This window comes from Anopheles stephensi, chromosome 3 (genome assembly GCF_013141755.1).
Source record: "Anopheles stephensi strain Indian chromosome 3, UCI_ANSTEP_V1.0, whole genome shotgun sequence".
NCBI lineage: Eukaryota > Metazoa > Arthropoda > Insecta > Diptera > Culicidae > Anopheles > Anopheles stephensi.
The window spans coordinates 8,926,434-8,951,823 of record NC_050203.1 but is presented as its reverse complement, the minus strand read 5'-3'; the positions used below and the strand labels follow the sequence as shown (position 1 = coordinate 8,951,823).

Genomic DNA, 25,390 nt, shown 5'->3' with positions numbered 1-25,390 from the left:
AAAGCAAGAGTAGCTCCGCTTAAATATTTATCCGTTCCAAAACTAGAGTTGCAGGCTGCCGTGATGGGATGCAGATTAGCCTCGTCGATACAGAGTGCTCATCGACATGAAATTCATCGTTACTATTTTTGGACAGACTCGACTGACGTCATAGACTGGATAAATGCGGACCATCGTAAGTACTCTATTTTCGTCGCTCACAGGGTTGCTGAAGTTCTGGAGACAACTACTGTTGACGATTGGAGGTGGCTTCCTACCAAGCTGAATGTAGCCGATGAAGCGACGAAGTGGACCAACCTAAAACATCATCTCGCTTCCAACCGATGGTTTCTTGCGCCGGAGTTCCTGCACATACCTGAAACAGAGTGGAACGTCCCCTTCAGAACACCATCGGGAACCACAAAAGAATTACGGAAGAAGAGAATGCTTGTTGGCGCTCACGCTGTACACAACACGTTCATATCCTACGAACGGTTTTCACGTTGGACTCGCCTTGTTCGGACCATTGCCTATGTCCGTCGGTATGTAAACCTGATTTTGAATAACAAACCGAGATCGACAGGTCCTCTCACTCGCGAGGAAATCCAGGAAGCTGAACGAGTCGTCATAAGGGATGTGCAGAGAAATGCATTTCCGGAGGAATACGCCCTACTTCAAAGGCACCGGGAGACACCCGCAGCGCCTTCATGGAAGAACCTGATACCCAGAAGCAGTGTGCTGTTCAAGCGGAACCCTTATATGGACGAAGATGGTATCCTGAGATTGAGTGGCCGGATTGACCGTTGCCGTGTCGTGGATCCGGCGACAAAGCGACCCATCCTGCTACCGAGAAGACACCGCGTAACAGAGTTAATCGTCGACGACGTCCATCGCCGCTACAAGCACGGGAGCCAAGAGACTGTGGTCAACGAAGTGAGACAACGATTCGATATTCCAGCTCTTCGGTCGGTGTGCAGACACGTACGTCTGCAGTGCAACATGTGTATGTTGCTGTACGCTCGTCCGGTTTCGCCGCAGATGTGTGAACTGCCAGCTGCGCGTCTTGCTGCATATATGATGCCCTTCTCATACACGGGAATAGACTACTTCGGCCCTATGATAGTTGCGAACGGACGGAAGACGGAAAAACGTTGGGGCGTTTTGTTTACATGCTTGACGGTTCGAGCGATCCACATTGAGGTGGTGCGGTCACTGTCTACCAGTGACTGTCTGATGGCGATTCGCAGCTTCATGGCGCGTCGTGGGACGCCGATCGAAATCATCTCCGACCGAGGTACTAATTTTGTTGGCGCTGATCGGGAACTCAGAGAGGCAGCTGAACGGGTCAACTCGGCGATCCTCAGCGAGTTCGGTCCGCCCGACCCAACGTGGAAGTTCAACCCCCCGGCAGCTCCCCATTTCGGTGGATCATGGGAGAGAATGATTCAATCGGTTAAACGGATGCTGACTCGCACCCTGAAGGAGAGGCACCCCACGGACGCGGTACTGACAGCAGCGCTCATCGATGTAGAGAATATGCTAAATTCTCGCCCGCTTACCCACGTTCCGGTCGATGGTGAGGATGATGAGCCGTTAACCCCAAACCATTTCTTGTTAGGATCTTCCGCAGGGACGAAACCTTTGGTTCTGCATGACGATTCTCCTGCGGCCTTGCAGCAGAATTGGAAAGCTGTGCAGGCCAGGATGAATGGCTACTGGAAGAAGTGGGTAAAATCGTACCTGCCAACCCTGACAAGAAGGACGAAATGGTTTGAACCACATAAACCGATCCAACCCGGAGATGTCGTTATTATAGTTGACGAAAACAACCCGCGGAACTGTTGGCCGAGAGGAAGGGTGGAAAGTGTCATTCCGTCTCGAGATGGAATCATTCGTCGGGTCGTCGTAAGGACAGCACGCGGGACAACGCTGGAGAGGCCGGTGGTTAAGCTGGTCACGCTAAACGTCGCGCAAAAGGTTATCGTTTAGCACAGCAAAACGACTGGTGGACTGTCACTTTATGGTAACGACGCGATCATTGGAGGACGGCACGCGCGCCTTTTGTCAGCTTGTGCTACCGGCCACGAGGGGGCGCGTTGCTTCGGACGACATCGGCGGACGGACCCGAAGCGAAGGATGACGTGGTCTGGCGTGACGATCGAGATAACGAGGAAAGGTCCTTTCTTTTTGATCCTGACCAGCGGGCCAAACGGACGAATTTTTAGTTTCGCAAAATAAAGTAAAGTATACTAAAGAATCCACTCGCCTTCTTTTTGATTGCTGGTCAGGCGTTGCAATTCGCAACATTCTAAAAATTCGTCAATTAGTTTAAAGGAACATTAAACGTAGAAAGCATTTTTCTCTTACAAACTGCTGTTTGGAACTTGTGACAAACGCTCCAGAAACGATTGAATCCTTTAATATCGCTAGCTGCTGTTGTTCGTTTCCCCCATTTTGATAAGTACCGCCCAACAAACTTTTCTGTCTGGTTGTTGCGCTCGTTGTAATAAGATTTAATGATTTTGTTTATAGTTAAATTATGGGCAAAGTTTTCTGCAACGCTCGGCAACAGTAATGGGGCTACAATTTACATCACCGTAAACGAACAGGAAGCTATGTAGCTCCAAGCATTGAAATGTGTATCAAGAACTTGTTGGAATAGTAGTTTACAGCCGGTAAATAATAGCGCCAGATTAAGGTATTCGCGTCCATTTGGCGAATCGAAACAATTGCTCGTTTCGGGATAATGTAGCAAACATGTAAAATCTAGAACAAAAAAGTCGAGCCAGATATGATCGCCAACCGAAAAACGAAAACCCTTGAGAAAAGCAATGGTATTATTTCAATCGCTTTCCAAAAAACGGTTCCATGGCTCGCCGGTACAGTTTTGGGGCCACTTCCGAACACATTTGCATAATATTCAATCATTACATAGCGGGTGCATTATTACGATGGTTAGTAGCCATTCGTCAACATGGCCGAAGGATCGGTTGGCCAAAATGCACACACAAACACTTGCCGTAAATAGGAGTAAAACTCTTCCGGATTCCGGAAAAATGTGCCTCTACACATTCTTCAAACCGTGTATGTATGTGGGAGAACGAATGGTACGGTAGCAAATTATGTGTGGCCCACAAATGATGATGTAAACGTTTCCCGGCGATACACCAAACCGACAATCAAAATGGTATTTTTGGAGGGGGGGGGGGGGGAGGGGGAGGTTAAATTTGTATTCCTTTTGCCTACCAGGACGCGTGGCTTCTTTTACACTTCCGGTTCCGGTGTATGTGCTGATGATGGAGTTGTGTAAAATAACTCAATCGAAGGAGATTTGGCTAAGAATAGAAGGCATAATTCACCTTAGAATCAGATTGCACCGAATGGGGAATGTCGCGATAAGGAAATTTTGAAGTATTTCTGCCATTTTGAGCGGTGAGTTATGAGAAGGAAGAGCGTATTTTCGATAATGATGAACATTACAGGTAAAGCTGTTTTTTTTCTCGCTGTCTTATATTTATGATTATTATACATCGCATAAGACTTCCATACAAAGCTTTATAGGAAGCAGTGAGCAAACAAGCCCCCAAAGTGATAACACCAGTTCCAGCAGGTGTGACAAACGGTTTTAAATCATTGTTTTACTGAATTATCGCTTCTTCACAAAGCCTCATCTTCCCATACTTATTTTTGCTTTCTACTCTCTACTAGTCATCCCCAAAGCCCCTCACTGTTCTGGAAGAGTCTGGCTGGAAGTTGATTCTACTGTTTGCAACCAGTCTTTTGCCCTATTTGCTCTCTATCTCTATCGTTCCTTACGCTCATTTGCTTCGAAAGAAGAAGTTTTGGTATGGAAATTAAGTTATAACTGTGTGTTTCCTTCGCCATTGTTTAAAGAGGATGTTTGCCGGTGTCTTCTCCAACCTTTGTGAAAGGCATCAAGTGAGTTGAGAAAACAGCTCTCCACCAGGCAAAACAATACAAACACTTGCTGCATGGCGTCTGCACCACCACTTTGCCCTCCAATAAGGTAGTGCTAGATCCTTCGCCTCGACGGAGGGCCGTCTTGAGCCCGAAACGCAAAATGGGGCCGACTTGAAGACGTGCCGGCAAAATTCGATCCGATTCAGTAGAGAATATAATATTGCACACCAAACCAACTTTCCTGCACGATGCCCGTTCGATTCCGTGTCAATGAAACCCTCAATTAAGTGCTACCGATTGCGTTACGATTGGGCGAGCGGACGACCGGGTGGAAAACGGTTCTTCGGTTTTCGCCTACTCGGCGTTGAAGTCGCTCTGCACTAAAACGGCTTCTCTTGAACGATGTGGAAAATGGTGCGCTAAACCTCCACCCTCCCACACACACATTTCGATCAATACAACTATTAAATCAATGTCTTAAAAGTCATGTAGAAATCATCATTCGACGATGACGAACGAAAGCAACGGTAGACATCGCCAGGGGGAAGTTGATGTTGCTGTGAGCATAGCTTTAATTGCCAACCTCACACGTTGCGCTTCCCCACGCACCGTTGTTTCCGTTCTTTGGCCTCCAACTGTCTGCAAGCTGTTACTGTGCCACAGCTCGTACGCCTCAGCCTGTGGTTAAATGGTACGAGCATGAGCGGCAAAAAACCCGAGACAAGAAGCTATCGGACGAGAAGCACTCCGAAGCCTCCCATCCACTGGTGGAAGATTGGTGGTGGTTGAAAATGCTAATGAAAATTAGCCCGGAATAAACTAACATCATAATTTCCATATTGAATTCGCCAAATCTACAAACCTCGCCCAATCCATCCGAGCAATGCGTGTGGAATGTGGAGATCTATGGGAGCAAAAAAAAAACAAAAACCCCTCGGAAGACAAAACACAGTGGCCAGGCCACTGATCTAATTTTAACCATTTTATTACGCGCGCTTGCAACGGAATCTCGATCCAACTGTGTATCGCGCAGCATATTGGCAAATATGCCTTCGGAATGCAATCGAACTTAATAAATTGGCAACGAGAGAGAGAGAGAGAGAAAGAAAGGGAAAGAGAGAGAGAGAAAACCAAACGTTGGAACATATTTTCCATTTTTACGTAGCTTATCTAATGGATCGAACAACCGATAGTGATGTTATTTTACTGTGTTCTTTTGTTACTCTTTCATTATCAAAACCGAAAAAAAAACTGCAAAGGCACACCCCCCTCCCCACACACACACAAGCGATTAAATCGATACAACGTAACGGAAAAAAGGCTGCTATCATTGAGGAAACGAAGCCAAAAACAAAAAATGGACATACACACCAAACAAGCGAAACACTACTCGCGGTGCGTGTATTTAAAATTAATCATATCAATTATAAAACAATTAAACAAATTATCAGACCAAATAAAATCCCTCTTTAATTGTTCGGTGCTGCGAAAAAAAAACCGCTACCAGTGGAAGGAATGAGAAGGGACGGGTTGCGAAGGGAAAGGCTAGCGGCCGATTCCGACTCGTTTTGCCCTTTTTTTCACCACAAACTCAATAAGCTTTCGAGGGCGAAAATGGGTGGAAAATTAAAAGCGAAACAGAGAGAGAGAGAGAGAGAGAGAGAGAGAGAGAGACTATAGAGAAATAGATAGCGAACGTGTGTGCCCGTTTTTTTTTCTCTTTGGTTTCAATACCATTGTTGCACTCATTGTTTCACCTGCAAATCATATCCCTTTCGCAATTCGAGCAGGTCGGAGCTTTGGGGCCCGGTATCGGGTTGCAGTTTCGCATTGGTGCGCAGGCCACGCACTGCAATTTTCGCGTTGCAATTGCACACACTCGTATGGCAATAAAAGAAAGCGTACGAGTGCGTCACAGCGAACGAGGTTCGTAAGATGTGGAATTTATGGGGAAGATTTTTTTTTATCTTATCTGTTCGGTACGGCGTTTGGGAATTTGAAATATTAGCTTCAAGCTCAACAAGCTGTTTGATAAGAGCTTTGCATGATAAGAAACGGGGAGGTTAGTGTTTAGAATATCACCAATTGTTTATGAGCCCTTATTGTGGCTATAGACAGGGTCCCGATATCTAATCGAGGACCTCCTGTCTTTCATATGTCAGTCTCGTAGGCAGTTAAAATACCCCCCCATGGGTTCAGTTCACAGCTACCGGAATCTATTTGTCTAAAGATAGTCGTATTCAAGACAGTGCGCATAAAGGACATGTTCAGTTGGAAGCGTTCGTTCATCTTTGGTTTGGTGTGTTGTTTTCTTGTGGTTGAGCTCCGGGGACAAGCTCAACCGGACACTGAATGGTGGAAAACGGCCGTTCTGTATCAAATCTATCCTCGATCGTTCTACGACACCGATGGTAATGGAGTTGGCGATATCCGTGGAGTGACGGCCAAGTTACAGTACCTCAAAGACACCGGTATCGATGCCACGTGGCTGAGTCCAATCTTCAAGTCACCGCAGCGAGACTTCGGGTACGATGTGAGTGATTTTCTGGAAGTTGATCCCCTGTTCGGTACTAATCGAGATCTAGAAGAACTTTTCGCCGAGGCGAAGAAATTAGGGTTGAAGATCGTGCTCGATTTCGTACCGAACCACTCGAGTATTGAGCACTGGTGGTTTAAACAGTCAGAGTTAGGTGTTGAACCGTACCGGGATTACTATGTGTGGCACCCGGGTAAACCGGTGGCGGGACAGTCGCGACCCGCAGTACCAAATAATTGGGTAAGTTATTAGCGCGGTGGAGCTTGTTTTGTGATAGTAGTGAAAGTGTTTTATCAATGGTTTAGAACTCCGTCTTCTACGGTTCCGCCTGGGAGTGGAGTGAGATCCGGCAAGAGTACTACCTGCATCAGTTCGAAGTTGGCCAGCCGGACCTAAACTTCCGAAATGCGAAGGTGATCGAGGAGTTCGACAACATCCTCACGTTCTGGATGGCGCGCGGTGCGTCCGGCTTTCGGGTCGATGCTATAAACCACATGTTTGAGGATGCTCTGTTTCGCGACGAACCCATCAACGATCCATCCGATCCATTGAGCTACGGCTACACGCATCACATCTACACAAATAATCTGGTATGCCGCGGGTTCGGTTCGGTTGTGAATGAAAGATGAGAAAGACACAAAGGTGAATGTGTTTCCATATTTCCACAGCTGGAGACGTATGACGTAATTGGACACTGGCGAAAGGTGATTGACGAATTCGTGGAACAAACTGGTTCAGACACCGTGTACGGTTACGAGCGTTTTGGTTGGCGAAGAGCAATTCTAATGAATTTCATTCATTTCAGCATCATGCTGACAGAGGCATACACCAGCATGGATATGGTACTGCGCTTCTACCAATCGGACGACGGTTCTGAGCAGCGAGCACACTTCCCGTTCAACTTTGTGCTGCTGGGCGAGCTGAATGGCGCTTCCAAGGCACGCGACTTTAAGTATGTAATTGATCGTTGGTTGGAAAACTTGCCCCGGGGCAAGGTGACCAACTGGGTGCTGGGCAATCACGATCAACCTCGTGTTGGCAGTCGCTACGGCGAGGAGCGTATTGATGCGATGAACGTGCTGCTGATGACGCTGCCCGGTGTGGCGGTCACGTACAATGGGGAAGAAATCGGAATGGTCGACTATCGCGATATGTCCTGGGAGGATAGTCTAGATCCGCAGGGCTGTAACGTTGGACCGGAGGAGTACAGGTGGAAATCGCGCGATCCTCAACGCACACCGTTCCAGTGGGACGATACGTTTAATGGAGGATTTTCCACGGCCAACAAAACATGGCTCCCGCTGTATCCTTACTATCGGCAGAACAATCTTCGCAAACAGCTCGAAAGTGACTGGAGTCATTACAAGGTGTATACGGAAGCTGTCAAGCTACGTCGCCATCGGGTGTTTCGCGAGGGTTCGTTCCGTTCGAAAGCATTCGACGAGCATGTGTTTGGGTTTGTGCGCTATCTGAAGGACGATCCTGCCGATGGTTCGTTCATGGTAGTTATCATCAACTTGACAGACGAGCCGAGTGAGATTGATCTGTACGACGTGTACGATTCGATAGGCGATAGAGATGCGCGCGTTTATTTGGTTGGAACCGAGTCTCGCTACAAGATCAACCAGGTAGTTAATGCTTCGCGGTTGCTTATCGGACCGTACGAGTCGATCATCGTGGGTAACGATGCTTCCTCGTCTTTCGGAACTATTACGGGGTGCCATAGACTTATTATAGCATCTTTAGCTTTGGTTGGAATTCTAATGAAACTGACGTATCTTTAGAGTGATGAGGAACAGTTCTAAGTGAAGTAAGGTCAAGTCCTGGGATATTCAATTATTAAACCTGTGTACAATGTTGCATTCGTGTGGGATTCTTCACTTTTGCTATAATTCTAAGAAATCGTGAAAGCATATATCCTTCTCCACACATCGGCCCATCACCGGTTGACAGTTAAAACACCGTCCACTCCTTTCTATATAATAATGATCCCTTGTCTACTATCCCCAGGATCGCCACTGGTCAGAAGTTTTTGCTTTAAAAATGTATACCCATCGAACTGCAATCTACAAATTACAGAACTTACTGTCAACTGCGCTGGTGCGATTCATCGCTTTACCGAGAATGTCGTTTTTAAAATCGCGGTAAATTGAAAGGACCACCAGCACGGTGGTAAATTATGCATCCAATAAAGTCATTGCGGCGTACAGCGATGCGCTGGTGCTGGCTATGTTTTTTTTCCTCTCCTCCTAACGGCATGACTTATTATTATTTTGATGCAGTTCGAAACCAAACCGTACTTAGGCGCTGGTGGAGACGCTCGTCGGAATTTGGAATGGACCCTTGGTGAGCACTCGCGCAACATGACTCGAGACGGCCTAAAGGTGCTGACTTGCCTGCTGGTTGGTGCACATGGCTCCCGGGGGCAAGTGTGTAATAATTCACTAAAAATGTCTCAGTTCGTTAAAAATTTGATCGCACAAGTACCGGGTTTGACGTTCGTGGACGGAATTGCTCCGGTTAGAGGATATTTTATTCAGCATGCGAACCGGGCTTCGATGCTTGAATCGATAAGCGAGTGGCACAAGCGTGGCGGTTTGTATGTGGTGTAATTGATTAAAGGTGCAATTTAGTCCCATTGAGGATGTGATGCGACTGTGATGGATTGGTAATATGTTATGTATTTATGTGCCTGCTAGAATAATATTTCCTTCTACCTGTGTAAAGGTCCATAAATTTGAATTTCGTTCTACGAGATCCTTAGAGTCCTTTAGCATCATATCGAAAGGTTTTTCCTTTTTTTTTGCAGCAAACGTAAAGGAAAGTAGCAAAAGGGGTAAATTGAAATGCAAAGGGTTAATTGTGAGAAAATATTTACACAGCTGATTATGATGCCAGCAGTGCAGCAGCACTGGAGTCTGTGTACGTGTCAGAAAGCGCTCTACAGACGATTTGAGATGATTGTTTCGCATTGTTTTTTTTTTCTCCCCCGTATCGCTCTATTTTAGAGCTCAGAAGAAGATTAAGCGTCGGAGTTACAGAAGACCCACCTAGCTGAAACAAATACCTTCGCTCTGGTACAGCAGAAATCAGACACGGTCGACAGCAAGTTGGCCGGCTGGACGTTCTGGAGCGAGCACGAGAGCGAAGGAAAGCGAATGAGCAAACGTTCGAAGCAATTGAAAGGATCAACTGGCCAGTGAAATAAGTCGTTTCCCTATGGTCGGGAGGATATTGCAGCGGTTATCTGGCGCGAAAAGTTTTCATCGTGCTGAAGGTTTGAAAAAAAAGGATGTCGAGCTGCTGCTGCTGCTGCTGCTGTGTGCGAGTCCTGTCATTTGGTGCGATATAAATGTGCGCCGTAGTTTGTTTATAAATATTAAATCCTGTTTTATCTTCCCGTTTCCTTTCTCACCCCGTTTCCTTTTGTTTCACTCGGATGTAAGCGAAGTTTTCCGATGACCGATACGTGTTAGAAAGAGGGCTCTGAATGTGGTGTGTGTGTGTGTGTAAAACTTGCGTCTGCTCCATATTCATCGTCATCTAATATTTATGATTTTATTTTTGTTCCTTCACGCCGTTACTCCGGTTCGAATAACATGTTTCATTTGTGCCAACATTGTATGTTGAAAGCAAGGTTGAGGTCTGCACAGTTCAGAAAATAACTTATAATCATTATTTAAATGGATTCTCGTCTGTCCAATATCCAAAATTTGTACATCATGCTCCTTAAACAAAAAATTAAGAAACATTCGCTTACAGTTACTTTCTACCGATCAAAGTAGGCCTCAAACACTTGTCACACTGGGAAAGCTTCTAGCAGCGTGCTTTGCACTCCAGCCAAAGAAATGTCCCGTGAATGTGAAAGGACGACGACGACTTGAAAAGGAAAAAAGCTGCTACACGGGACGACGACACTGGTGCGAGGGGGCTTGGGCCGGTATAACGAACGAGAAAAGTGTCGGCTGGCAGAAATGACTGCATGAATGATTTATTTTTCCTACATTGTTTATGGTCACAACATACGTCCTTCCTCCTCCTTCTTCCCATTTGCCATCCATTCTTCCCATCCAACCTGGGTGGATTTTAATATTTTTTTCCTCCTCTCGTCCATTTTCCAGCACCAGTTTTCCGTTCCGGCGCTACGTTTATGGTTTCTAATTCTACTCTGGCAAGCAGCAATTACGTGTGTGTGTGTTTACAGCTTTCCATCGGACAGCTGTAACTGTGACGCGCGTGCAATGAAATGTGCCTAGTGGATGTATGTACTGTAATCAGCAATGGAATCGTCATGCAAGTAGTGTTCGAGTGGTTTGAGTCACCAGTTTTTTTAGTGTTTTCCTTGCATCCTTTTGGATGATAATTTATTCGTTTTACTTTCAGAAAAATAAAGGAAAATATTGTAGTTTCTATTGGAACGATGATTACTTGTCTTAATTAATTTTTTTTTGAGAAATTTTCAAGTTTTTACTTAACATTTTGGATGACACTCAATTAGTCCTCAATATATTGTACACATTTTAATGCATCAATCATCCATCAGCTTACCTGAAATGAAAAGAAGAAAGAATATTGTTATTATAATTTCTTTAAATTACTTAAAATTAATAAAGTTTAAGTTATTTCAAGAATAAAAATAGAATTAGCGCTGATTACTAGAGCGATCAAATGGCCGAGGAGATAGCGACGCGCGTCTTCAAAATACAAGACCGTGGATTGAATCCCATCCAGATTAGATTGCCTTCTCGTAAACTGGACTGACTATCAAGCAACGGATGGAGTTCGTTTGGATCCCTGATGGTCGGGAAATAAAATTGAAACTGATCAATAGACCTTGTTGAGGCTCTTTTCAACGACATGCACTAAATACATTGTTACAATTGAGAATAAAATTTACTTTGTTTGCTTTCGACGTTTTCCAGAATTTTACAAAATAAATTATTGGTGAAAAGAGGATGCTCGAAGAAACAAAAAAAAACTCACACTCCCATCAATATATGCACTGAATTGAGTTAAATGCACAAAACTAATCACTGGAGCCGTCAATTGGCACAAATCATATCAGCGTCATTCGGAGGGGGGTGGGGGGAAGGTTTGGGAACATACGCCATAGTCACACCACAGCCTCCTGTGTGAGCGTTTGTAAGCAAATAGAGCCGGTAGACAAGGTTTAATAGAATTACAACATATATTCGACGGGGTGCCACGCTCTAGCCAAGGTACGTTTCCGAACGTGTCGCGCACACTTGCGATGACTTTTGGCCCGACTCAAACCGTCCGACCACAGTTCTGCATGGACCCAAACCAATAAGTTGTGCTTTTCCGCATGTTGCTGCTGGTTGCCTGATTGATGGCTTTACTCCCAGAGCTCGGCCCAGTATATTTATATTAGAGGCGCAATATCCTCTCTGTCTCTCTCTCTGCACGCTTGTTGTGACGTTGCCGAAAAACCCAATCAATGAGTAAAATATTAGAAGTGCAAATTGCCAATCAGTAATTCTCGTGCCCCGGTGTGTAAATCGGATGTTTTATACCGGCTGATGGGGTTTGGAAAGCTCCGGCTGGGTGCCAAAAAGTGCACCAGCTCTCCGGATGCACACACACACACGTGCACTCCCACATGCATGATGTATTTGCTCATTCGGGAGTGACTTTGGGAGCATATGCACTGGTTACAAAGTTGCAATCGAAGTTTGTTGTGTGTGTGTGTGTGTGTGTGTGTGTGTGTGATGTGTTAGGTGAAATCCTTCGACAACAATTTCCTTGCCTTTTCCGGCACTAATAGTGATTTGATAGGGTGGCTGGGTGTATGGGGAGCGAGTGTGTGTGTTTGGAAGGAAGAAGGATATTGGACCATTATAAAATAGTTTGATGAACGAAAAATCTATCAGTTAAAATTTAGTTGAAAATATTTGGACAAATTCTTTAAAATAATTCTTTTCTTTGCAAAAATTATGTCCCATCGAATTCTTGCTGGGCATGTCCCAATTTCCCGCATTCGAAGGCGAACCCTTTTTTTCGGACCCGATTCGAATCAGTCTGTGTGTGTGTGTGTTCGTGTGGCGTGTTGTGTCCGCTTTCGGGCCGTACAAACCGAGCGCAACTACTCCTCCCATTCGCTGTTCGACTGTTTGCGCAATTGGATCAATTTCTTATGTAAATCGATGCATTATCGAGCGTATGTTTTCACACGGCACACACGTTGTGACTATAGGAGGTGCAAAAATTGAGCAAAAAGATATAGTGTGAAAAAAGAAGGCACAACGATGCACACACACACACCCAGCGATGAATAGCTTGTTGTCTTTCTGCTGGCCGTACAAAAGTTTTCCAGCATTTTGAGACCTTTGCTTCGGGTGTATTTTAAATGTAGCTGCGCCTCTTTCTTCTCCTTCTACAAGCCCTTTAAAAGCCGAAGCAAATGGTTGGTGCGTGAGACTGGCGTGTACACGCACCATTGCATCGGCGGCCCGTTGATGGAAAAGAGGTCCGTTACAAGGTGTAGAAAGGTAACATGTGCGTTACATGAGCTTTGCTCGTCGTGTTGGTGCGTTTTCCATACAGGTATATTAACGCTTGTTTTAATGCCCTTAACTTAAGGCTACATTCAATTATAGATAGACGGTTATTGCTTTATTGAAAAGAATTTAAAATTATTTATTTTTTGCTATCCCGCTCGAATTGGGCGAAATTGGTTGAAGAGCTCAAACACCCGGCAGATCCATTCGGGATGATCCATTCGCCATGCACTTATGCATCGTGGCACCCACAAGTGCCATAATTGGCTCTCCACGACCACGCGAGGAGACCAATTATGATGGCGGGTGCGGTAACGAGGCACGCACGGTGCGCGCATTTCGGTGCAGCAGCTCCAGCTGGACGCGGCCTGATGTATTGACATCCATTAATCCTGCACGCACTTGGGATGCATCGCAGCTGGACGACACAGTGACAGTGGGCTTAAAGCACCACCACCGACAGGGAAAGATTCGCGAATGTGTGTGTGTCCATTTATTCGATTACGCCGGGCGCTAGTGCCCTGGGTGGGTCGTTAGGAACCTACCGAAACGTCGTGGAACGCGTCGTTTAGTCATATTATCGAAATGAAGAGATTGTGAGATGATGATTTATTAAGCGATCAAGCGACCCTGCCAGACATTCGGGGTGGTGGCCTGCCCCGTAAACAAACGTCGTTCCATCCGGTTCGGACTGTTTGCGACTATTTGTCTCTCGCACAAAAGGGATGCTGGACGGGTGTGTGTGTGTGTGTGTGTGTTTGGATGAGCGTTTTCATTTCCCATTCCGATGGTGGACGCCTAATGTGTACTAATTTGTATCCACACCCACCCAGCCACAGCAGCAAGAATCAAGACAAGAATCAAAGTGAAGTGGCTGATGCATCCCGGGCCCCGGCTTTGGCCCGGCCAAAATGCGCCTAAAGTCTCCGGTCTTCCGTACGCTAATTTAACCGTCATTTAAATTATAATTTCCTACATATTCAATTAGACGATTCCATCGCTGATTTCGAATCAGCACGGTGACGGTGAGCCCAATTTTGGGACGAGGTTAGAGAAAGGGAGAGGAGATGAGTTCGAAGTGTTTCTAGAACAGTTATACACGTTATGTAAACATAAAATTTAGCTTTACATGGTTTAAAAAAATTAAAATACAAAAAAAAAAAATTTAAAATTCAATTCAAAAGGAATTGCGCCTGGTGGTTAGGCAATCTGCATGAGCATTTGATAATTTTGGACGAACCGTTTAAAATCGAGAATTTAGGACATCATAATTAAATGCTTCACTCTCAAACGAATTTTGAAAGTCCGTTGTAAAGGCTTCTTAAGAAATTAATTATACATATTAAAATTTAAATAAAACAAATCTCTTTGCTCTACTGTTCTTATTCTCCAAGAAAGAAATTATATCTAACCTGTTCGCCTGGCGCAGCCGCTACCCGTAATTTGTTTGATAATGAGAAGCAAAATGTAGTTTAAATACTTTCGTCATCGTACCTCCGCATGGTGGGGAGTACGATAGTCACATACTGTACTGTACAATAGAACAGCGAAGAAGAAAACCCCGGCACCCCGGCAGACGATACGTCTCTCGGAGGAGTTTCGCAACTCGCGATCCACTTCACTTGCCTTATCAGTCCCGTCAGTGTATATCGCACACACTACAAACGAAACGGAAACGGTGGAAAAGCGGGAAGGCGATAACGGAGGGAAAGGGGGGGGGGGGCATTCATGCTCGGTAACGACGCGTATGTGTGTGTACACTCGGTGTGTATGTGGAAATTACTTATCTATTCCGATGCTTTGCACATAAATCATAATGAATAAACATAAACTAACCGTTGGCAGCCAGCGGTAGACATCAACTTCAAGAAAAGGGTTTTGGAAGAGAGAGGGAGAGAAAGAGAGTGGGAGTTGCACGAAAGGGAAGCCAGTGCATAAATCGGAAGAGGCAGCAAAACGCAGAAAGAATACCACAACCAACAAGCAAACGAAGTGACAATAGTGGTCGCGTACTAACACGGCCCCCTTGGGGTGAGGTGCGAAAGTGTCAAGGGACTTGGCGCTGGAGTGGATGAACACACTGGAGCAAGCCGGGGAGGGCGGAAAAAAAACCCTCTCGGAACCTTCCGAGCTGTGGGAGTCTGTCAACGGTGAAAGAAATGCTCGAGACATCGTCATACATCATACAGCATATCAACAACAAACGAAATCCATATTGTGTGCTGTGGCTGTGCGCCTGGCAGAGGGAGTAAATCAGGCCCAACATCAAAATATTCCACTCCAGACAACCGAGGGGTTTTGGGCGAGATTTGCATCACGCCCCGGGTTTTTGCATTTGATGCGCTGAGGCGATAGGCGATTTTATAGGCAATGTATGCAGCGAGCATATGTAATGAAACAAAATGCACCGACTACCTGGTGCGGTGCCTCGATTGGGTGCAAAGGGCCTTTCGGGAGCCTGGCGGTGAGAACCCGGACAGAGAGGTGCCTGTCATCGAGGTGAGTCGTTTTTGTTGCCGTTACATTTGACACATTAGCAAAATGTTACATTCATATGTATTTTTGTATGCACGCCGGAGCTATCCTGCTAACCGGGTCGCGTGTGATTGTTCTGTAGCGATTTTCCGGCGCTTTTCTTCCGACACACCTTACCGGGTGTTTGATACTTAAGGGCACGGAACGGAACCGATGGAGCCAGGAGACACATGTACATGTGTATGAATATTTTGGTATTTGTGTTTCGTGCCCGAATGCATTAGTCGGTAGGCGATTCATGTTTTCGAAATTATGCATCCATTAAGAGGGGGGGAAGTTCTTCTTCCAGGGAGATTTTTTTTGTTACATTCAAAGAGCAGAACAATAATCAAAGCTTCAACTCCTGCGCTTTCACTCGTTTGCTTCCTTGCCACCCAGACCATCCCAAGGATTGATAATGTGTGTTTAAACTTTCCGGCATATGTTACGCGCCCGTAAGCAGGCGGCATAATTGTATAAAATTAATTTGAAGAACACTTTCCGTGCGACGGGCGTGTGTGTGAGTCTTTCGTTTGCTTGAATTCGAAAGCACTGTCTGCACCGCAAGACGAACGGAAGTGCATACGGCTCCGTTGCAAACAATTTGGCGCTCACCAAATTACTCGCCAAAAACTATTCACACTCTGCTTGGGAAAGGTGCTGCGGGTAGCGTGTGTGTGTTTGTGTTTGTGTGGGGAAAGTGTGCTTAAAATTACTTTTCCAAACTTTATTACTCCTTGCTGCTGAGGGTGCCAAGGGATCAAAGTAAGAAAGCTTCCACTGTGTTCTTATGCGAATAGCTGTAATAATAATGGTTGTAAGTTTTATGGCAGGTGAAAGCAAAATAAATTAAAAACTATAGAAATTACTTTGTAAAAAAACGAATGTAATTTGCTGGAAAGTGTTTTACTCTGCTACTGCTTTTAGCTGTTTAGACGTCTTTTGCTTCATCAAGTTTAGTTGTAAAGTTTCATATTCAGAGACTTGAGCATATAATATCTTGAGTTACATGTCGTGTGCAGTTAGTGGGTTTTTTGAACTAGTCCAGTTTATTTATATTTAGGCTAAAAATTTCGAACCTGACAAGTACATATATTAGCAACGAACCTTACAAAAGGAACGATCCAGTCAAAATGCTCCTTGTACATTTTATCCGTTAAATTAATGCATGACAACTTGATCTTTTTGCTCAATATGCTCTAATTGAATCATGCACATCCACACCTTACCAGCGTAGAGGAACTCGACCACCACTTAACACATCCTCTCCCATTCCAGACGATAATTTTCCTTCCCAACCATTGAGCATAAGCGAACCCGTACGAACCTAACGATGTGTGTGATTGTTTTTGCTACTCTTGCTAATCGGTCCCATCGAATGTTAACAATCCCGACCCGACCTCCGAAAAGAAAACACAATCTTCCCCGAACAATCTGTGCGAAGCGAGCGAAACGATGACCCCTCGGCCGGTGGTTGCAGCCGGATGGTCCGAGTTGGGTGTAGAAATTTGCTACGCTATCAACAACCCGATCTACCGCCAGCTTGCTCCAGCTAACCCTCCTCTATTCATCCCCCTGTCAAAGAAAACATAACCCTTTCCTCGGCAGAAGTATTAACCTCGCAGACACAAGCGGCACCCGGATTAACTCGGCATAACGCCTTCGCCCATTTATAAAGCACCCAAAGTTGTGTCTTACTGTTTGGCGAATGCTTCAACCGTGCTCGATTAGACGATGACGACGAACGACGATGGTTAGATCCCTTTAGCTTCGTGCTCTCATGGCCGGCAGCCTCAGTCGAAAGGAGGAAGCAAAAGTTTTTCTTTCACACCCGCTTCCATTTCTGCATCCCAACGCTATCCCAACGGTTGAGGTTCGGGGTTTTCCGGGCCACAGGAGATACAGCAGATACCTGTATCCAACCAAACCGTCCCATCGCGTGGCGTTGGGTGAGAAGTATCCTTTTCAAGGGCAATAAGAAGACCACAGGCTGCATCCGTGCAGTGACAGTGGGGCAGCAAGCGAAGAGATGTGGAAAACCACAGAAATTCAACCGACCACTTCGGTACGAGATGAGAGACAGAGAGAGAGAGAGAGCGAAATGGGAAAGCTCCTTTTCCAACCGGGTGTTGGTATAAAATTTTCTCCTTCCCATCCCGTCCGGAGTGGTCGTTGCCGAATTTTTGGAGAGTCAAATTTTCGGCGTGGTTAGGATTGCCCACTCCCGAGTGTCAGAGATTTGTGGAAAAATTGCTCACCCTCTTCAAGGAATTCGGTCGGGTTAGCGTACGACTTTCGGCAGAAAGTGAAACGCTCGGAAGCAGGTACGTAGAAGGGTGTGATAATATTTTTCTTTCACCAGGCGTCCCGGCCCTCCTACAAGTGTTTCCACGGGGGTGAGGGTGATGTTCTGGTTCGAAGAAAAGCTAGCCGGTCGAGTGTCGAAGGAAGAAACATGGATTTAACATGGATTGCCACATGTTGCATGTGTGTGTGTGTCTGGTGTTGGTTCCCTCGGCTTTCCGGACGACAGTTTTGGAGGTTTCGGGGTGTGTGCTTAGTGTGTTTGTGCGGGAAGAATCTTTTGGAACGGGACAATGGATGAGAAAATATTTTCTTCCCCTTACCCAGTGACCAGCGACCAAGTAGAGCAGCAGGACTCGATTTTCATACGCTTATCCGGAAAAATAGTTTTTGGTCGTTTATTTATCTTTATGAAGGATTAGTCCGTTGACAGGTAGGATCGAAAACTTGATCCCCGAAAAACAAGAATTCAAATTAGAGATTAGAAAAATATTTGATCTCTAGAATCCAACAGTTGGATAGAATATTGGGGGCAAACGTATTCCTTGATTCTAATTTCACCAACTCCTGCCGGGGTGCTAGTGTTAGTGATAATGCGCTCGTCCTAAATATTTCTCGCATGCAAACGAACCATTTACAAATTGCCTTTTTGCTGTTGTTTTCTTTCCCTTCATTCAATAGAAACCCCAGTTGGTGCATTTGCCGAATGCATATGCATTTCTGTTGTTCCTGTTGGCCGTGGCTTTTGTTTGCTGCCAGAGGTTCTGCCAGAGATACGTCCGTCGGTCTACGAACGGAAGAACGGAGGAGCTAGAAGGATATAATGGTTCGGTTTCGGTAAGAACCGATTACACCCATCAAAGCTTCAAAGGCATTCATTGCCTCACAGAGGGGGGGTCCGCGCCGGTAGGATTCGCAAGGCTTGGCGAAACTTTACCCATACAGCCAGACACATGGATATAACCATAAATTGGGAAAGATATTATTAGATAGCCATGCTTACCACCCTCACGCACACACACACACACACACACACAAACTCTGATACTCCTCTACTTCTTCTGACTCCTGGAGCAGACCTCCGTCGGGTTTTGGTGGGCGCCGAGAAGCGTAAAACTTCATTTATTATCCGATAGCCGGCAGACCAATTTGTAAAACACAAATAAAAACCCCAACGGATGCATCGGGGGAGGGCTGCGTGCTGCTGCCATTGGGTGCTACCAGTTTTCGATGGGCTACGAAATAACGATACACGGTACAAACTTTGGCCAATCAGCCTCAGCTAACCCGAATGCGCGGCGCGCATGGTTGGCTCAGGTTGGGTTGAAATAAAATATGTTTGATTAGCACGCAACTTCGGTCGGGATACAATTTCTTCGGTGCTTTAGTGCTCCCCTTTCTACCGGGAGCAAGTCCTGGGAGGGGGGGGGGAAGTCCTGTGGGTGCATAGAAGCAGAGGAACAGAGCTTTTACACAGCTTGTTGTGTTTGCCTTCGATGCAATTCGATTAGGTTCTGGCGCGTTTGGGCGTTCCACCACCGTTATTACGCATCACTAGGCGGGTGGTAAAAAGGAAATGGTAGCGTGCCTCTTGTAGCGATGTGTAAGGTTGCGGATGCAAATTTTGCTCGCGCTAAACTAAAAACCCCGTTCGCCGGAGATCCACATCCACGATCGTAATGCATTTGCATTGCGTAATAACAATGTTGCATTTTAACAAGCGAAGGATACTGTAACGGTCGAGCTGAAACCCGGACCATAGCAGCAATCCTTGGCTGCGTACCGAGCTGCGTAGGCCGAACAGAAGGAATGCCCGTTTTGCTATCGTGCAATCGGCTAGAAAGCTATAGCTAGGGTGAAACTTCCAGCAGCGATGGGTCGGAACAGCAAATAAATGTTTATTTTATTACACCCGTTTGCTTTCGATTGAAAATTTTCGAACATCGATAGGCCTCGCGACTCTGATGCCTCCGTCTGCATTTTTCACCCCCGTTTTGAATGGGAATAGGGAGTTCTACGCTCAAGCAGATAAGGTTACATAGCAAACCCGGTTTCCAGCGAAAGGAAAATAGGAAAGGCGACTTTTGGGTGGTTTTTCACGATCCCGGTGGCCGCAGTTTTCCGAACGATTTCCCTGCATCGAACCAAGTTGCGATTCGGTATGTGGATGTTAGAGAAATGGGAAAAGTTGGTAATTCTAAGTAAATGCAGCTCGCTCGTCCATTTACACAGTTTGAAGCTTCACACAAGTTTGGGGGCGCTTCTTGCATGTTGATGCACACCAACCTTGGGAGGAGGGTTAGCTCCACTGGCTGAATGTTTTCCTGATATGTGTGTGCACTTATTACGATGATTTTAATCGGTTGTAAAAGTTGACTGTAATTTTGTGTTGTGAAAGAGCACATGTGAAGGCAAGGCGTAATTGTGCTCACAGTAAAGTTGGGCAAATCAATCGAACATTAGCTTTCCACTTGCGTGTTGAATTGTGATGCAGGAAAGGCAACGTGTTCGTGAAACTAAAACTAAAATCGAATTAGTTTCGTTTAATTTTCTTTACCTTTTGCAAGTGGAATTGCTTTGTAAATGATATTTTACAGACGATGTAAGGAAGAGTGAAAAAGCACACACTCGCTCAACGGGGAAAAGCCTTGCGGGCCCGGATAGAAATAGAGAGAAAATTAAAATTTTCATTTCTTGTCTAGCGCTCGGTCAGCACCACTGGCACACAAGACAAGAGAGCAACAGTTTTTGCTCTCCACGGCCCAAGCTCCTCGGTCCAGAACGCAAGAGTATGTAATTTAATTATATTTTTATGAGTATAAATTAATTTAAGCATGAAACATGATGGGGAGGAGGAAAAAAAACGGGCGCTGCAAACGACAGTGAATAGGGAAAATAGGAGAAAATAAAAACCATCGAGCGCTTTTTCCATTTTCGCGTCCGACTGCTCCGAAGCCAAAACGGCGTTAGAATGTGACCGGTGGGGCCTCATCACCATCACCATCATCATTTGCGATGATGGACATAATTTTCCATTTCGGTTCACTTGTCCGTGCGCTGACCGTTACATGGCATTTTTTTCTGTAACGATTTCGTTTTTCTTCTGCCAACTATTTCATCAGGTTTTATATAAAATAGAAAACGGTTTAAATCAACAGAGAGAGGTCAGCATCGTTTAGTTACTCTTTAATTTAATTTTAATGAAATCTTCAAAGCACATCTTCGTCTGCGCTTTCGCCTTGAGCATGGAAAAGATAATGAAAATCGATAGTATCGGGTGTTTTCCCGCTCTTAATCATTCCTTACTTCCGGGGCTGAATTTTATTCGCTCCCCAGCTAAGGCTAAGGTGGAAAACACTCCTTCAGTGTTTTCTTTTGTACTGTAAGCCTTACCCTCAAATGATAGGGCTACTATCATCATTAGTAGCGAATGCTTTCCCCATTGCTCTCCACGCTTTTCCTCGACAAGTCACCGTTTCAAGTGGTTTGCAGTGGTACGATGAAGCCCGAAAGATCCGTGTGGGCCGTGTACTTAATATATGTATGCGATTGGCACCGGACGAGGCTCAAGACTGTCGATGATCGATAAAATTCGAACCGGACTGGGTGGAAAAGAGAGCGCAATGAGACAGTTCGCCTAAGTACGTCCCGTACCAGTCGAAACAACGACGAGAGCCATCGCCGTTTGCGTTCGAGCGAACCCTCGGGGGAGTCCACCGACTGTCGGGGGCCGCACCCGTTTCGCCGTACATATTTTATGCTTATGAATACTCACCCCCCTTATCCGTGTGGGATTATTTATTATTCATATAATAATACAATAAAATATATTTGTAATAATACACACCGTCCGTCGTCCACGTCCGCTGCCACTAAATTACAGTCTCGCGCTCGAAACAACAAGGCCCAGTCCCAGGCCGGTCCGGACGACGGAAGACAGAAACACCCTTCCCCTACTGTTTGCTCCCTCACCACCAACCGCCCTCCTTCCCCCTCTCCTCTCGCTAGTGGCAAATGCCAAGGCCAGTGCCGGTGAGTGCCAACCCTATCTCGCCTTAACCCGCGCGTTATGTCGCGCGCGCGTAAAAGCCACATGCAAGGGCAATTCACCACCACTACACAGACACAGAGGAACCGGTGTGCCTTCGCGTACAGAATTCCAGGCATTTCGATAAAATAAATTAAATATTAAAACCCAGTAATTATTGATGTTTTCTGCCTGCCTCGGCCGGTTCACCACCACCTCGCTTTTATTGGTGTTTGGCGGGGACCAGCACACAGTGTCAGGCCGGGAATCGGTTCGGTTGGCGCGTTCGTCCGTAGTGTTTCTTTCCGTCCGTCCCGTGCTGGGTTGTGACCATGTCTGAAGTTAAAGTTGTCTCCCCCCGCCCCATCCAATTGAACCGCTCGGCACGACATATGGGTGAAAATGTTGCTCACAGTGTGAGTGAAACAAGAAGCAGAGAGAGAGAGCGAGAGCACGAAGAACGGCACCCATGATTTATGTCTTCTTCAACAAGTTTAGCAAAACGGATCCTGCCCCGGTGTTGATAATTCTTTTCGGGGGTGGACAGCCGAACCGAATGATTTGTAGGTTGTGCTGTTATTATCCGGTTGACGTATGGTAATGTGGTAAGCGACTGGTGCAGTGTGTATTGTATCACTCGCCATACCGGGCCGGGTGATAACTGTCGGTGAAGCATTTACATTTTGCCCGGCTGATGCAGTTAGAAGATTATGTGCGCAACAAAGATGTAATTTTGTTCCATTTATTTCTCGTGTGTGGAGGTCGATGTAAATGACAGAACTCGTCGCTTGTATGTGGAAATCAATGAAAAAAGGCATTTTAAATGATACAGCTGTGACATCTGCGTTACAAATATCTCCAACACAGTGTGAAGAAAATTTTCAAAAAGAAATTTCGTGAGAAGCTTCTATAAGAAATAAAGAATCTTTTTCGAGCGCTAATCACAGTTTCAATTTTCATACTTCACTAGACAAACTTTCACTAGACAAAAAAATAAATTCCTAAAACTTCTGCACTTTTCATAATACAAGCCCCTGTAGACATTTTTATTCCAATTGGCTTAGGAACAGGAAGAAGAAAAAAAACAAAACTCAAACCCGGATCACTCTCGCTCTGGCAATCCCTTCATCGGTTAGGAACCGGTGTGCAACAAAGTCAATTAAACGAACCAGCTACAACCACTCGCGAATGACAACATGCTCGTGGAAATTCTATAACCGGACACAAACATTCCTTTCCGCAGTCTCCCTCCACCCCCCCCCCCCCCCCTTCCCACCTCGTGTCTCTGTTCAAACACTTTCCTTTCTTCCGCCACCCGGGCTCGGGACGTCATCGTAACGGACAGAAGTCCCGGAGGCGCTATCCACACATATCCATCGCCAATCCTTCACGACAACTCATCGATCGGGTGAGTTCTGTTTCGTTGACCATTAAGTGTGTGTGTGTCCAGGTTGGGACGGTGGGGTAGCAGGAAGTAAAAATATATTCATTTTCTACTCAAAAAAACACGTTTGCGTACTGCGAGTAAAAAAACGCAACGAATATTCCGTCTGCATCCGAAAGGGAAATTGCTCAGATCATAATGCCCAGGCCCTGGGTGCGATGCCGACGACGATGATGATGACGGTGCATCGCCCAACACAGCGGCAAGCCAATCGGAGAAGTCTCCGTCTCCGCCGATCATACACCAAAAAAAAGGGGCCAGTTGGACCTGATGGAGCGGAAGTTTCCGTGTCTACCGATCGATTCGCGCTCGGTTTGCAGTTTCCTTCGGACGCCAGGTGCATCATCTGCTGCCACGTTGCACACAGACGCATCCCAATCCAATCATATCGGTACGGGGACGCAGACGTCCGGCCGTAACGCGATACTGCCCGATGGTTGACTGATGGGTGGGGAAAGGACAGGTGGTACGGTATAAATTTCCTTCCTTCGGCAGTGTCGTCATCAGCGTACCAACCGGCCCTACGGGCCGCTTTATCCATCACGCAAAATATGACGATATGAGACCGGCCCGCACCGTAGAACTTCACCCGATGACAGGCTCTTACCTCGCTTCTTCTGCCGTGAGGTTTGGGCGGGACTGGACGAAATTGCACTTGCACTTGCCAAACGTACCCGATCTTCCACATACAGACACCCGTACGTGCCGGGCTGTCGTCTGGTTCCGGGAGTCTGGAGTAAACACACCTCAACCTGCGCACTGTGAGTGCACTAGAAAGGTGCAATGGATAGGTGTAATTGTGCAGTGCAAGAAAAATAGGACTCTCCGGGTTGGGCATGCAAAGAGTGGAAAAAGAATTCAGTAAATTGCTACAACACGTCGCACCGTGCGTTCGGCTCGTTCGGAGGACCAAAGGGCCGGCTCGTTCCTCACCGACGTCCGAATCGTCCGCATCCGTCCCATGATGGTGCAGAAGAAGCTTCCATCCTGTGTGGAACAGCCCACAGCACACTCCACTTCGAATGGATGCCACACCGGGCAGCACCGAAGTCGGACAGACAGAACGATCAGGGCATTCGAAATGATGATGCATCGAGTGAAATGCAGAAACTGACGAATTGTATGCATCCATCAACGGATGCGCTGATGACGTGACATAGGATTCGGGACTTTGGCATGCGTGCAGTTGGTGAAAAACGGACCTCCCTCCCACACCACCCAGCGTCACCCCTTGCTCCAGTTCTCCAATATCTGGGTAGGCGCTGGATGAAGTTATCCCGCATCCGAAAACTCAACAAAAAGTCCAAGGAGATGCATCCGCATCCGACACGCACACGGGGGCTGCGTAAGGGGGGATGGTGCATGAATTTTGATGAAACTTGTCAACCACTCCAAACACCGTCGTCAACCCGTGTCAAACCCCCTTTACGGGCCGTTTGTTCCTTGCCCAACGAGAGACACAGAAGGGTCGAAAATTCATCGTCCACACGGTCGAAGCAGAAGAACTCGGCAAGCGAGCCTTTTAAAATTGAATTATATTTTATATATTTTATTTCCACGGTCCTCGTCCGTCTGCGTAGCCCTGGAAGGGATTCCCAATTTTGCGTACGGCCTTCAGCACCGTACACCGTCCCGGGACGAGATACGACGCGCAGTGTCTCATTTCGTGTCCGTGTGAGTGTGGTAACGCACATACAGCACACGTGTGGTCAGGAGGATTCATTCAGCCAAGTCCACCAATGGCCAAAAGGTTTATACTCGCCACCGAGAGACGGACCCATCCTCCTAGACCAAGCTGTGGACATATCACGGGACTGCTGGTTTTTGCAGCTGAACGTGTGTGCATTCGTCATGCGTTACGTCTCGATGTTCTTGGATGCATGGGAGATGCATTCTTGTTTTGCACGGTCACACACAATCAGTCACCCGAGAGGAAAGTTTTCCGCCACCTGCCCAAGTTCTCCCAGTTGAACGGGGAGAGCGAAAAAGTACGCATGGACAGAGCAAACACTTCAGGGTGTGTTTGAGGAGGCCACTACCCGTACAAGTGGTGTCAATTTTGACAAACGACCCAGCCATCCTGGCTTGGTCGGGCGGTAGGAGGCTAGTTTGAAGAAGAGATATTCGGGTGTTGTGATGAAGTTTTA

The 25,390-nt window shown here is 46.3% G+C and overlaps 2 protein-coding genes across 7 annotated transcripts in view; one reads left to right on the top strand and one right to left on the bottom strand.

The window, feature by feature from the left end:
* Positions 1 to 25,390, bottom strand: part of LOC118513007 (protein bric-a-brac 1-like) — a 135,887-nt gene that overhangs the window by 58,778 nt on the left and 51,719 nt on the right. Inside the window, exon 3 of one of the 6 annotated variants that reach the window (XM_036058277.1) lies at positions 10,894 to 10,984. The exons of the other annotated variants lie outside the window; for them this stretch is intronic. Within the exon in view, the coding sequence (XP_035914170.1) occupies positions 10,976 to 10,984 (9 nt within the window). The 3' untranslated portion in view covers positions 10,894 to 10,975. Of the gene's footprint in view, positions 1 to 10,893; positions 10,985 to 25,390 lie in introns of those variants that run through there. 6 annotated transcript variants of the gene reach the window in all.
* On the top strand, positions 6,139 to 8,689 carry LOC118513008 (maltase 1-like). Its single transcript, XM_036058278.1, has 4 exons — positions 6,139 to 6,676; positions 6,742 to 7,026; positions 7,105 to 7,181; positions 7,242 to 8,689. Exons 1-4 carry the CDS (start codon positions 6,164 to 6,166, stop codon positions 8,218 to 8,220), a joined length of 1,854 nt encoding a protein of 617 aa, XP_035914171.1. The 5' UTR covers positions 6,139 to 6,163; the 3' UTR covers positions 8,221 to 8,689.

Bases quoted from the DNA above. Each gene is read 5' to 3' on its own strand.
- LOC118513008 (XM_036058278.1), top strand. From the start codon at position 6,164: ATGTTCAGTTGGAAGCGTTCGTTCATCTTTGGTTTGGTGTGTTGTTTT. The intron at 6,677-6,741 runs GTAAGTTATTAG...TCAATGGTTTAG, and splicing joins CCGCAGTACCAAATAATTGG to AACTCCGTCTTCTACGGTTC. The intron at 7,027-7,104 runs GTATGCCGCGGG...ATATTTCCACAG, and splicing joins ACATCTACACAAATAATCTG to CTGGAGACGTATGACGTAAT.